Source organism: Rutilus rutilus, assembly GCF_951802725.1.
Source record: "Rutilus rutilus genome assembly, chromosome: 20".
Lineage (NCBI taxonomy): Eukaryota > Metazoa > Chordata > Actinopteri > Cypriniformes > Leuciscidae > Rutilus > Rutilus rutilus.
In genome coordinates, this window is record NC_140225.1 from 17,737,494 (window position 1) to 17,752,459 (window position 14,966).

Here is a 14,966-nt window from a genome sequence, read left to right on the forward strand (position 1 = left end):
AATTGATCAAAAGTGAAGACTTGTACACAAAGACATTGAATTAAATTTATACATATATGGATTGGATGTATATATTTCAAATAAAAGGCTGTTTTTTGAGCTTACTATCCCAAAAAAACAAAACACGGTTTATATTGTGTAAAAAAACACGAAATATTTTATTAGGTCTTTAAATGCAAAGCCTCCATGGAGAGAGCAGTTGCTAGAGCGGCAAGTTCGAACTAGACAGCCATTTAAGGGATACGGTACTGCAGTCATATCACTTATTACACAGCATTTTGCCACATAAATAATTATGGGGATAAGAGATATTGATTTGAGATGAAAACTGTTTTAAAATCGTACATGTTTGTTATCTTATAATTAGGGATGCACAGATATGAAAATATTTGTAGATACCAATTACTGATAATTACTGTATTGTCCTTTTTTGAAGTGATTTCAATCATATTTAAAGCAATTCAAACCATCAACTTTAATTTGTCGGCCAAATTTTCTTATCGCGCCGATAATGATAACATAATTTTTTTTACATATATCGGCCGATACCGATTTGGTGGCCGATATATTGTGCATCCCTACTTGTAATCCAACAGTGTACAAAACAATAGTCGCAAAAATGGCAGCAGTTGCGTTTGTATGAAACAAGAGAGTGATCACTGTTCACGATACTGAATGGCATAGTTAAATAACTGCACACAAAATATTGATTTGACTGAGTTTTAATATTTTGTTAGCTAACCAAACGCAAAACATCCACAAAAAACCCCCGTTCCTAGCAAACGTATAGCGCTGCTGACATCAGTAATCTGGATGAGCCTGTGTTATCTGTTTTCAGCGGTTATTATCGGGGAATAACATATCGCTGGATGGCGTGTTTGACCAATCAGAATCGAGAATTCTACAGAGCCGTGTAATAAATAATAAATATACCAACCCCAAGCTTTTAAATGGAATGGTGATGTATTTTTTTTTATTGTAATTGCATTTTATCTTTGCTTTCAGCATTGTTTTTCTCTGCTGTTCACATGACCCTAACAGACATGCAACTGATTTTTGGATCACAACATGGCAGTAAATGAAGAACCACTGCACTAAGCTACAACATGACGATTTCATGTTTAATACACATCCATGTTTATTGTGCTTCACCAGGTCAAATAAGTGCAAACATACATATCTAGTAAATGACATTCTGATTATGCCACTGATTCTGATGCTGAGTAGAGTTATGTAAAGCCCTGTGTGTGGGCAGCACAGTGATGCCATGGATCCAGAACCTGTCTGTAGGATGTGTGTGTGGGCATTAAGTGCCCCTGTCAACAGTATAAGTGCGTAGGTGTGATTGAGTGCTTCATGTTTTAAACAAAAGGTAGTTGTGTGTATGGTTCATTGAGTTTATTCAAGCCAGTTTTATTGTGTGAGTGTGTGTGTGTGCATGTATACTGACAATGTGGACATTTGAGCCTGAGTGTGTTTGGATTTCTGCCCAGCTTTTCTCTCAGGGCTGTTACATGATCCCTTCATTTTCACACACACCCACACACATATACTATTGATCTAATAATTGGCCAGTGGCATCGGTCCTCTCCGATCAATATCCTGCGCTGAAGATCACAAGCCAAACCAGTTCAGCACGTCACCGTGTCTGACAGACAAACAGGAAGGAGTTTACGGCCTATCCCAGAATTTCAAACCACCAAATCGTGTCTAACAAACATCTCCAAGGTCTAAGTGTTGCTAATTAAGCTCTGTTAGTAATTCTCACAGACTCTAATCTGGAGTTTAGCAGATAATTACCTCTCTGGAGATTGTCACGCAGTGTTTGGGAATTTGTACTCATGTTATCCTGGACCTCTCAGCTTCAAAAACTTCACAATTTGGTCTCAGTCATTACAGAATGTTATGAAGTTATTTTAATCTATAGGAAAGAAATAAATCATGTTTTTTTTTTTTAAATGAATGACCGCTACTGTGATAAAAATACCAGTGTGAAGAGTTCAACAGACACTCAAGCACTTACAGCTATGATGATGATCCATACTGTACTATACATCCGGCATTTCTGTTGCTCTTCATTTTAACTAACCCTCAACCAGTTCACCCCGGGGAAAAAAATAAATAAATCTATATTCCCTTTTGAACTACTAATATCAGTAGTTAAAAAAAAATAAAAAATAAAAAATCCTATATAGTTGCCCTTAAAAAGTAGTTTGGACACTTCTGTCATTGCATTAGATTCAAAACACCAAACCAAATGAAAACAAATTTTTTATAGATGTATGAAGTCAGTTCCCCTAAAGTTCACACTTTTTCCTATATACTACAGTTCAAAAGTTTGGGGTCTATCAGAAAAATACAGTAAAAACAGTAATACTGTAAAATATTATTAAAAATAACTTAACCTATTTGAAATGTATGTAAGCTGAACTTTCAGCATCATTACTCCGGTCTTCAGTGTCACATGATCCTTTAGAAATCATTCTAATATGCTGATTTGCTGCTCAAAAAACATTTCTTATTATGATCAATGTTGAAAACACTTGTGCAGCTTCATATTTTTGTGGAAACTGTGATACTTTTTTCAGGATTCTTTGGTGAATAGAAAGTTCAAAAGAACAGCATTTATTTGAAATCTTACTGACCCAAACATTTTGAATGGTAGTGTATATAATTCATTATTTATTATAAATTATTAGCATGGCTTAAAGGGACACTTCACCCATTTGCATTAATCTTTGTATTGTTAGAAACCCAGTCATATATTATAATAAATGTGGATTTTTCATCCATTTTTCCCTGAGATGGGAGAAATAAGGATTTAAGTGTTTTACTTCCTGCTTATTATGACGTAAAAATCATCATTTTGCGTCATAATAAGCAGGAAGTCACATTTCATTGAAAAGTGTAGAGACTACAGACACTCGTTCCTCATCTTTCCCAGGGGGCGGGAACCGCTCACGCTACAGGCCTATTACAGATCAGTGGGTGGGACTTGACTTTCTGAAACTAAAAGCAATATCCTCCATCTTGTTTGGAAGCTAAGCTAACAGGCGCTGTGGAGACAGATGTAAAGTTATGACAATAGCGGAGGAGAGCACTCAATATGATATAGAGGAAGAGGATTTCGGAAGTCTGATGCTTGAATCAGGTGTTTGTGGCTACCTTTACAAGCCGCATTATAGCGAAGAGCAGCCGAGGCAGAAGACCTGCCTGCCGCGGACGAGGAGCCCGGACTGGCTCGGGTTAGGGCGGACTGGTGGCGCCGGTGATCTCACTATGCAACTACGAACCGCTACGAACACAGAGATAGAGTCCGACTGTGGCAAAGAATTTCAACAATGACAACTTCTCCTGGATGAAATCTCTGAATCAGACGAGGACACGGACGTTTGTGTTGTGAATCAGACGAGGACACGGACGTTTGTGTTGTGAATCAGACGAGGACACGGACGTTTGTGTTGTGAACTATCCTAGTTTCGCACCGCATCTGACTGAACATCCAGGTAACGTTACAATGCAATAATTCACCACTTCGAAAGAAATACAAATGAAGAGTAATTCACTAATGAGTTCGCCAACTAACTAGACATTTTGTGTGAAATTAATTTCAAGCTCTGGTGGTAGCTAGCCTTGTAGACGGAAGAGTTATTTCTCTTAGGCAGATATGCGCTTTCTGGATTAGTGGGAGTGGTTTGCGCAGCTGTGCAATGTGGTGCATTGTGGGAGTTGGTGTCTTTCATACAAATGCGTCCTGAAGTTACTTTCTTTCTTTCCTCGGCCAAGAAGGCACCAAATTCAAAATTAATTTTACATTTCGACTACATATATGACCCACTTTCAATAAAGATCAATGTTCCCATGGGTGAAGTGCTCCTTTAAGCATCCAAAACCAGGGGTCTCTGTATGTCGCACACACACACACACACACACACACACACGTAGAAAAACAAACCCAAACCTGCTGCTTCTGTGCTCTTCCTGTACTGGTCAAGGCTGGGTAGTTGGTTGGCACTCTCAAGGGACAGTTTGTTATTGAGGTAAAGAAAGAGTACAATCACAAGGAAGATGAACACGCCAATGCCGGACAGGAACCCCAAAGCCTCAGGAGACACTGTAGAGAGAAAGAGAAATTCATTTACTATTACAATTAGGGACATTAAAAAAGAGAGAGAGAGAGAGAGAAAAAAGGATGATAGAATATTTATTCAAATATATAGAAAGAATTTCCATGACCTTTCCAGTTGGTTGGGGTAACAGTATCAGCATTTCAATTCTGATACAATTCAAATTTGGTTTCTATTACATTTTTTTCTTTCCTTGACTTTTCCAGGCCTGGAAAACCAAATTTAAAATCCAGGTTTACCGTGACAGTGAGAACTTTTATAAATATTGTTAAGTACTTTTGAAGCAGGTTTCTGCTCTAGGATGAATCAACCGTTAAATCAATCACATATCAGTCCAAGAGAAAGACATTAGTCCAGCCATTACTCTGAGACCAGAAAGAGACCAGCAATGCAGAAACAGACCAATTAGAAATGTTCACAATGAGTGAAAAGGGTTTGACCTAACCACCTTCCTTTATTAATTAAAAACACCAACCACAAAAAAAAGATATAATCGAACTACTCTGTGTGGCCACATATTCCAGGATGACAGAGGGAAATGACCCGATTCCAGACGGTTGGTTACTCACTTCGAGAAGAAATAAACTTACCAGCGATGATTTCTGCACTGAACTGTATCACAGCTTTGTGTGAGTGGATTTGACTCTAAAGCTCCACACACACACACACACACACACACACACACACACACACATTCTGCAAGAGTAGGTGTGAATTATTCACACAAATTATGCTATGTGATTCTGTCCCATCATCCTCTCTGTCCCTCAGGATGGCAGTTCTAGTGCTGCTGTCTGACAGGAACAGAGTGAAATATTAAAAGGAGAAATCCTTCCATGTTGGACCACTTTAATTCCTGTTTTAAACTATTAAATCACTTTATTACAGCTATCTAGAATATGTGGTTCTGGCTGGTCAATCACAATACCGAGCGATCTTGTATCACTTTCCAATTCAGAATAAAATCTATTTTATCTCTGGGCTGCTGGTTAAAAGATAATAAAAATGTTACCATGAGCTACAAACATACCATAGAAAATCTTATTATGGCTGTAACGTCAGGGACAACTGTAACATTACTAATGAAAAATGACTAAGAAATTATACTACAGATTTATTGATAAGATTTAAATTTGTAAATGCGTCCAAGGTCCAATCAGGATAAGACGAGGTCAAAAGTAATTAACAACACTGTTAATGCAGAACGGAGAGAATCCATTATGTTCCATTCCAGAGTGTGGAAAAAAATAAATAAAAGCAATGTAATGATCTTTGTTACATAACAGCAGCACTTAACCATGGCAACAGAGCTGCTGCTGTCACTGATCCTGTTTAGCCAGTTAACCGCTAACTGCATGATCTAGCACTGACACCAGCTATAGCTGCTGCTGTTTTTAGCACGCGGGAGGACGTCACAACACAGGATCAACAGATCAATGGCCGAATGCAAATGACAACACTCTTTTTTCATGGGGTACACTGTGAAGAGTTAGACCGAACAATGAATTATTACTTAACTACCATAATTAGCTAATTTCTTGGAAAAAACAACAACCCTCAAATACCGGTTAGGTATAGTGAATCTGGTCTCTGCTGTTTGTTTAGCCTAGTCATGAACACAACACATTTGATGTGCATACGACGGTAATGTGGTGGGCTGGTGGAAATTTGAAATCTAATTTTCCTTATTTGCCACAGTGCTTCCTGACAACAGAGACATTAACGTCCCCATTGCTTCTAAACGATTACAAATTGCGGTAAGACATCAATAGCATAAGAAAGCACTAACAACATGAGACATTTTTATACAGCACTAGTAGATAACTCACAGATTTACAACTTGAATACAGTATGCAACAAGTAAATAATTACAAGATGTTCTAAAACATAGGCTAAAAATAACTGCAGCAAAAGTTTTTCATGTTTTGTTATGAATTCAGGCATTGAGAGAGTTAATAGTCTTTGAGAGTATGAGGTGATTCTGGTCAAACAAGCACTTATAAAACAGCTCTCCCTCCATCTGCTATTTTTAGTGATGCTAATTGATTTACCGGATGTGTATGCTTCCTGATCAATGCAATGAAAACATTTCCCTGATAACCCATTTGCTTCTTCTCCCCCTTGATGTTTCCCCCTTCCCTTCTGTCATATACAATTATTTCTGGTTTGTGTCCTGTCATGTTCTATTGAAATATATTTAACTCGCATTGAGGTGCATTTAGCCACCTTACAGAGGGAGAAAAAAAAAAAACATCAGTCACAAGACCTCCTGAAAGTCTTGCAGTCAGATGGTAATTTAGTCAACGAGACCTGAGTGACAGACATCAATAACAGGACAAAATAATCCACTGTACTGAGAGTTTTTACTGTCAGTGTCCACATATTATTAGAGGGGAGCTGACAAGATAAACCGGCAGTTTTTGGTTTGGCTTTCCAAACCTGCAAAGTTTTAAAGGAGTAGTTTACCCAAAAAAAGGAAAAAAAAGAAAAACTGACACAAAAGACCTGGAGACCTTTTTGTTTTGAATATGTCGGAATCAAAAGTTTGAATTAATAGTAAATAAATGTAAATAATATACAGCACACTACTGTTCAAAGGTCACTTTTCAAAGTCACTAATGCTCACCAAGGCTGCATTTATTTTCATTAAAAATCCAGTAAAAACAGTTATGTGAAATATTATTATATATCTTTTTTCAATTTTAATACATTTTAAAATGTAATTTATTGATGTGATTGCAAAGCTGAATTTTCAGCAGCCATTATTCCAGTCTAACAATCAAATCAGCATATTAAATAAATTGTAATATAGGCCTACTTGTATATTTGTTGGCATTATACATTTATTTACTGACACTGATCAACTTAATGAATCCTTGCTGAATAAAGGTGTTAATTTCTCTTAGAAAAAACATAAAAGGAAAAAAGAAAGAAAGACAGTCAGAAAGAAAGTTAGACAACACACAGAAAGACAGACAACAGACAGACAGAAAGACAGGAAGAAAGACAGACAGAACTAAAAAAGAAATAAAGACAGACGACAGACAGGCAGACAGAAAGGTAGACAGACAGATTACAGAAAGAAAGAAAGACAGGCAGGCAGAAAGAGAAAAAAGACAGAAAGACAGACAGACAACAGACAGACAGATGACAGAAAGAAAGAGAAAGATAGACAGAAAGACAGATAGAAAAAGAAACAGACAGAAACACAGACAACAGACAGAAAGACAGACGACAGAGAGACAGAAAAAAGACAGACAGACAGACAAACAGAAAGACAAACGACAGACAGAGAGAAAGACAGGAAGGAAGACAGACAGACAGATTACAGAAAGAAAGAAAGACAGACAGATGACAGACAGGAAGACAGACAGACAACAGACAGACAGATGACAGAAAGAAAGAGAAAGATAGACAGAAAGACAGACAGATGACAGACAGGAAGACAGACAGACAACAGACAGACAGATGACAGAAAGAAAGAGAAAGATAGACAGAAAGACAGACAGATGACAGACAGGAAGACAGACAGACAGATGACAGAAAGAAAGAGAAAGATAGATAGAAAGACAGATAGAAAAAGAAACAGACAGAAACACAGACAACAGACAGAAAGACAGACGACAGAGAGACAGAAAAAAGAGACAGACAAACAGAAAGACAAACGACAGACAGAGAGAAAGACAGGAAGGAAGACAGACAGACAGATTACAGAAAGAAAGAAAGACAGACAGACAGGCAGGCAGAAAGAGAAAAAAGACAGAAAGACAGACAGATGACAGACAGGAAGACAGACAGACAACAGACAGACAGATGACAGAAAGAAAGAGAAAGATAGACAGAAAGACAGACAGATGACAGACAGGAAGACAGACACAGACAACAGACAGATGACAGAAAGAAAGAGAAAGATAGACAGAAAGACAGACAGATGACAGACAGGAAGACAGACAGACAACAGACAGACAGATGACAGAAAGAAAGAGAAAAATAGACAGAAAGACAGACAGATGACAGACAGGAAGACAGACAGACAACAGACAGACAGATGACAGAAAGAAAGAGAAAGATAGACAGAAAGACAGACAGATGACAGACAGGAAGACAGACAGACAGATGACAGAAAGAAAGAGAAAGATAGATAGAAAGACAGATAGAAAAAGAAACAGATAGAAACACAGACAACAGACAGAAAGACAGACGACAGAGAGACAGAAAAAAGAGACAGACAAACAGAAAGACAAACGACAGACAGAGAGAAAGACAGGAAGGAAGACAGACAGAAAGAAAGAAAGAAAGAAAGAAAGAAAGAAAGAAAGAAAGAAAGAGAGAAAGAGAGAAAGAGCCCTCGAGTTGATGTAAGACTCTGCACACCTGCTGCACGATGCAGAACTGCATCTCTGATTTAAATCCAGGTCATCAGACAGAATCACCTGAGCCTGACAGAATCTGGGCCAATGAGAGGAAGCCGGAGAAACGCACAGCTGGACAGAGCAGGTGCATCCAAGCCTTTCAAACCGAAGGAGGAGAGAACCTGAAACTACACTAAATCTAACCCTTCAAATATCCACTGTGACCACATCTACCAAAAATAAATCCACCTCACATAAATGTGTTCTAAACATACTTACTAGTTTCTTCTTTAATACGGAGTCTCTGAGATAGTTAGTCTGAGCACTGATTCAAATAATCCTTTTATGGATTATTATCATATTACAGCTAGAAATTGCCTTCTGCTTCTCTGATACTGTTGGCTGGTTCTGTTGTCATAGAAACAGGTAAAAGCATGTCAGGATGCTCAGCCACCCCTGAATTACAAAATACTACAGACACAAAAACACTCACAAAAAAACAAACATTGTATGCTGTTGTAAACTCCCACATAACAAAAGACCTTGCTCTCAAAGGCCCACGCACACGCCCTCAGTCATAACACACTCTCACACACACTAACAAAGACATACACCAGCGCTGTGTACACACACTCAATGCCTTCTGAAAACACAAACACACACGTCCGCAAAATGATGCTGAAAACACACACATAATGTCTAGTCATACTTGATTAGAGAGGGAGAAAGCAGCACCTCCACTAGCTGATTTTATAAGCCTCATAAACAGCTCCTCTTCTGAAGCACATTAAAATATCATCAGTGTCATTATACAGGATTTAGTCTGTTTAATCTTAAAGTGTTTTCATTATAAAACAGAACCAGTGTCAGTAGTGAAACATTACACAGCTTGCTCCACGTGTTCTTTCATCCCATTATTTCCATCTCTCTCCTCTCAGACTACAAGACATCAAGTTGTTAAATTACAGTTTACGTTAAGCTACTAATAAACTGTAGCTAACTCCTGTACATTAACTACATAAAAACAGTTTGAGGTGATTTAATATCCTTTTTAAAAACTTTAAAAAATATTAAATCATTACAAAACAGACCAAATGGGAACAAATGAACTGGTGAATTGTTTATTGAACCAGTTCATTTAAATGAACTGATTCACTAAAATGAATCAGACTTCCTAAAGCTTCATATCAGAGATGGAGGACATTTTTGATTATCATTGAAGTTCACTCCGCACTCGGTTGTAAAGCTGTGGAAAACAATGCAGTATAGCACTTTGTTATGCCAAACTGCTTCTTGCTGAAAAAAAAGCATGTTTCTGGAAAAAACGAAAACATCTAAACTACTCTCTTATCACTGAAATTTGTAGCTTCTTGTAGCATACCAAATTTAGTTAGTTACTCCCCGAAACTCGCAGGAAATTGGCATTAGCCCTAGCAATAATGTCCTGTCAACAAATACCAATGAGTTTGACTGACAGTAGACAGATGTTTCCTGAGGAGTGTACAAACTAACACACACTATACACACACATCATAGACACGATTCGACGGTTAAATGGTCTAGAATTTCATCTAGTGGTACTGCGCCCCCCCCAAAAAAAACTTACTGAAAGCTAATTTTTGGAGATGCCAACCTCAAATGTGGAACACAACTAGATTTATGGCTTTTATTTTCTCACAGTTTTAGAAAATATACAGTATATTTCATATAAAATTTATAAAATAGCATTTTTGTGCATTTTTCATAATAATAAACTTAAACTTCTATAACTTTTTTTACTAACTTTTTTCAATTCAGCAATAATCTGCCAAGTTTCTTCTTTAAAAAGAGACCAAACTTAAGTCTGTGCTCCAAAGCATTCAATATTTACAACTGTTTAAATTGGAAATAAATGGATCACAACTATTCCATAAATATAATTTAGTACCATAAAATCAGCACCAGAGGGTTGAGCATGGTCAGTGCCTCAGAGTGATGCATATTAAGCCCTGCGGTTGGTCACTGTTAAGAAGAGTCATATCTAAATAGGGTCATCAGTAGGTTGGGCAGTGCTGATTGGTTCAGCCTCTGGAACAGCTCTGCAGGGACCCAGCGCTCATCCGGTCCACTTGGAACATGAGACTATTACTCTGGGACCGCAGATCCTCACTAATGACGTTAAATCTGCAGAGAATGAGCTCTCACTAAACACGCCAGCCAGCCGATAACAAACAAGACAGCTGGACAAACCCCAGAGGACCTCAAGAACAACAGCACCATCTAAAAAAAGAAAAAGTTTGATGTCTCATCCACTGAAATCCTTCAGTAAATCTAGTTTCTCTCTAGTGCACAAAATATTTATCAGAACATATAGCCTACACTTCAATCTGATTTCACACCTTCCTTCCTTTTTTTTACTAATATAACTAAATAAAGATCAAACCACTACAATCTTTCTGAGAGAATGAATTTGAACATCCAGGTTTCCAGTTAATAGACGAAAAGTAGGTTTGACAATTTACACACTTAGACAACAAAACATTTCAAACCATAAGTTGGTGTTAAATACTTAAGCATGCAAGCTCAAAACAACAGATACAACAAGGAAAGAGCACTAAAGATCAAATAAAGACGCATTTACATAGTGTGACATTACAAACACATTGAGAAGAAGACAGGTAGACATCACTCCAGACCAGCGTAAATGTGCCATGTCTGGAGTCAAAGCTGGGGTACAGGACAGGTGGCAGCCTGTTTAAACTGGCCGCTTACCTTTTCTGATGCAGATAAGCTCATGTACTCCACAATTCCGCTCTCCACCTGCAGAAACAAAGCAACATTTAATGACAAAAAATACACACATGCAACAAGACATTAAACAGAGACAAATACACAGAGAAACAAACAAGACACTTATAACTGATGCACATGAGACTTGAAGACTTCATCACAATGACAAAAGACAAAAGACAGGAAATGGATTTCAAAGAAACAATGTAAAATTTCATATACAAGAGAACTATTTTGTGTTGATATTTGGCACCTTGGCTGCTATTGTTAACTAAAACGAAGCAAATACTTTAAAAAAAAATGACTATAATTTAAACTAAAATTAAAATGAAAACGGAAATTCAATCTATATGTAAATACTATGATACAATAGTATAAATAACATAACATTCCAAACCCAACAAAATATTAAAACGTCAAAACATATGTGATAATTTCAGGGATTTTCATTAGTAACTAAATCTGAAGATTTTGAAAAAATATTAAATGTTCAATCAAATTATTTCAAAATCAATTTGATTTAATTAGCCATTTCAGTGATTGTATAACAATGTGCCTGAAGCCGAAAACTGTGTTCGGAAAGGAAATTATGCATTCTACGGAGTCCCTAAAGGGACATCATGATGGGAAAAAATATATCTTTCAACATATTTTTGCATTCTCTCGCAATTAAATAGTTGGGTAATTATAATTTGCGGGCACCAGGGAGCCGCTATCAATATGCGGGTTATTGAAATCACTTTCGAATGCATGCTCGCTTTTTACTTTCACTTTCCAATTCGCAATCACGTGTACTCCGTGTATAAGGAGCAGAGGAAACGACTGCACATTTTAGGCTACAAGAATGTTCAGGATCTGTTGCACACCAAATCATCCAACATCATTCTGTCAGTCATCTCTCCTTACTCTCTTCATGTGAGAAGTGAATTCTGATGTATATTGTAACCAACTACCTCAGCAAGCCTAACCATGTCCCTTTAGGAGCTCCAAATGCGTTACTCATTTTCCGTGCCTTTCCGAATTCGGATTTAGGCTGCAGGCACGTCCCTGTGGTGTTTTATTGATATTTTGTATGGAGGATGGGGTAGAGAATCAAAAGGTAATTTTACCTCAAGTGCCCTTCAATTACACAGTTTAAGGCATATGGCCTTCAGTCAATGTTTTAATATATAACATATTTGAAATGTGTTCAATATGCTCACATAAAAACTGTAGCACATCAAATTTTGGCATCAACCTTCCCCTGAACAACCTTTCAATGTACCCTGGTTTCTAACTTTAGCAAACTTAATCTAAAGTATACTGTAATCTTTAATCTATGCTCTGCCAAATCACCTTTTAAAGGTAATGATTTCAAACAGGGATCACCAGCATGTGAATCTGAACTCAGTGCAGTTAAAACTCAGACACACAATCTCAGACATCACCTCAGCAGAACGGCTCACTTTACACTTTGCAGCTGTGCTCAGGTGTTTGCTGAGACAGTTTAGGTCAGAAATGTCTTAAAAGCTGAAACTCACACTCATGCATTAGAAAGCAGCAAATAAGAGTTTCCATTATGTCCAGAGTAAGACTAACCCAAGATGGTCTGCAGAAGATTTCAGTTGGCAGTTGATTCAAACCTGGGACTGAATGAAGTGATACCCTACACCAGAGCTAAGCATTACATTTAAACATGAAGCCGTGTTTAAGGGGTAAAATATTTGGACTCTGTCTTGTGTGATGACAGTTAGAACATTATAATGTTCAACTTCAAACACAAATGAAGAAGTAGTTTAATGGCCAGAAAACACAAAAGAAGATAAAAAAAAAAAAAATAATCGACCCCAAACTTTTGAACGGTAGAGTATATTTTTAAACATTAATATAATAATATTATTTCTGTTTTATAAATTGTGCAATAAATAATATTATAACTGTGATTACTGATACTGTGATTACCTCCATAGACAAAATTGACCCATTTGACCCCATTTATTTCAAGTGTTTCTAAAATTAACAAACGAACAACAGATTGTATGGTACTACAGTCTGAGAACACTTGAGTCCTGAATGAGAATCACTGCACTGATAACAGCTTCATTCAACTGCAAATGGGACTTTTATTTAGTCTACAAGTCTATTAAACCACATTCAGTTGAAGGGTTTAGTGACCTTTAAAAATCAATTAAATTCAAGTTTATCTGAATAGCGCTTTTCTCAATACATGTCATTACAAAAGAGCTTTACAGAAAAAGCAAGTTTCAATGTTACAATGGAGAAGTTATTTGTCAGAGGTGACTGTGTCGAAGTAATGCCCATTGTCCATACGAATAATGTCCAAATAAGGGTACGGTAAAGGAAAGCAAAAGCCATGTGTTTGACTTTAAGAGCACTTCTCAATTTGTGCATTAAATCTGAATAGAGCTGGCTTTGATTCTGGCTGAGCATTGGTGTGAATCAAATAACTTTGGGCTTTAGCTTGTGGGGGGTTGTGATGTCCCGTTGACCTGCAGAGGTCAAGTTGTTTGTGGTGAGTAAAGGTCATTCTGGAGGAGAGAGATGGATGCAGCCAAGGATGTCAGTTTATGCATTCTTAATGCGTGCCGTCAAGCTGTAACCTGAGAGAAACCCTAGACATCTGTGATGTGGAGTCTAATCATGGTGGAATTACATCTAAGACTAAATTTCACAATGTGGATCTTTCCATGGTAATGAAGCTTGTTCACTGATATTATAGCAGTACTGTAATTAGGAAGCATCTAGATTACTCACTGGAAAGTCACATGTTATATGACAAAAGCAGAGGCATCAATTGGGAATGGCAGTGTATGGTGGCTGCCTGGTCAGGTCAATGCAAAGTGATATTTTTATTGCAGGATTAACGGTTATATTAGTATGTGTAACATACATTTTGTAATTGTTTAATAAAAGAGAAGACCAAGTAAATTAAAGCGATCTGTTTGTTCATGTCACACAAATTCAATGGCACTGCAAATGTGTCTATTTACAATGTGCTTTTGCAGCGTTGAGTATTGTAGCCAATCACAGGCATTTCTGATGAAAATAATGACCAATCAGAGGTGTTAAAGTTACAAGGTAGTGTGAATCCACTCAGTATCGCTCAAAACGCTGAATGAGTTTGTTTAAGCGCAAGCTTAAGTTACAAATGTGCACAAATCCTCTCATTATAACAAACAAAGCAGAGACACGATGTAAAAAAAAAAGAAAAAAGGTTATTTTTTTCATTGAAGCTGTCAGTCAGTTCAGTGCAAACTCATTGAGTGTGAAAACTCATGTTTTGATCAATGAATCTGACTAAACTTCACAATGAATCTGATTAAACTTCACAATGAATCATTTTTTTTTAATTAAAAAAATTGAGTCATTGTGAAGTTTAGTCAGATTCATTGATTAAAACGTGAGTTTTCACACTCAATGAGTTTGCACTGAACTGACTGACAGCTTCAATGATTATAAAGGCAGAGCTCTTTACTTGCTATCTGTGTAATTTCATTCGCAATTTGAAGAAAAGTTTTTGTTTTTCATGAGACTTTGTGACCTTTTCGACAAATATACTGTATACAAATATACTGTATCTGCAGCCATCTACTGGTTTTAGTGGTAATTTCATGTCTTTTTAAATGTTAAAATAAACGTGTTTGTATTCATTGAGTGTCAGTTTTCCTACATCGTGAAGCTTTGAGGTTTACAAACATGGACAATCTTTGAAGGATGA

The 14,966-nt window shown here is 37.0% G+C and overlaps 1 protein-coding gene across 1 annotated transcript in view; it reads right to left on the bottom strand.

Annotated features, from left to right (window-relative positions):
* syt14a (synaptotagmin XIVa) overlaps positions 1-14,966 on the bottom strand; it is a 47,018-nt gene that overhangs the window by 22,388 nt on the left and 9,664 nt on the right. Inside the window, exons 2-3 of the mRNA XM_084390907.1 lie at positions 11,231-11,278; positions 3,962-4,114 (exon numbers count right to left, since the gene is read on the bottom strand). Of these exons, the coding sequence (XP_084247033.1) occupies positions 3,962-4,114; positions 11,231-11,278 (201 nt within the window). The remainder of the gene's footprint in view (positions 1-3,961; positions 4,115-11,230; positions 11,279-14,966) is intronic.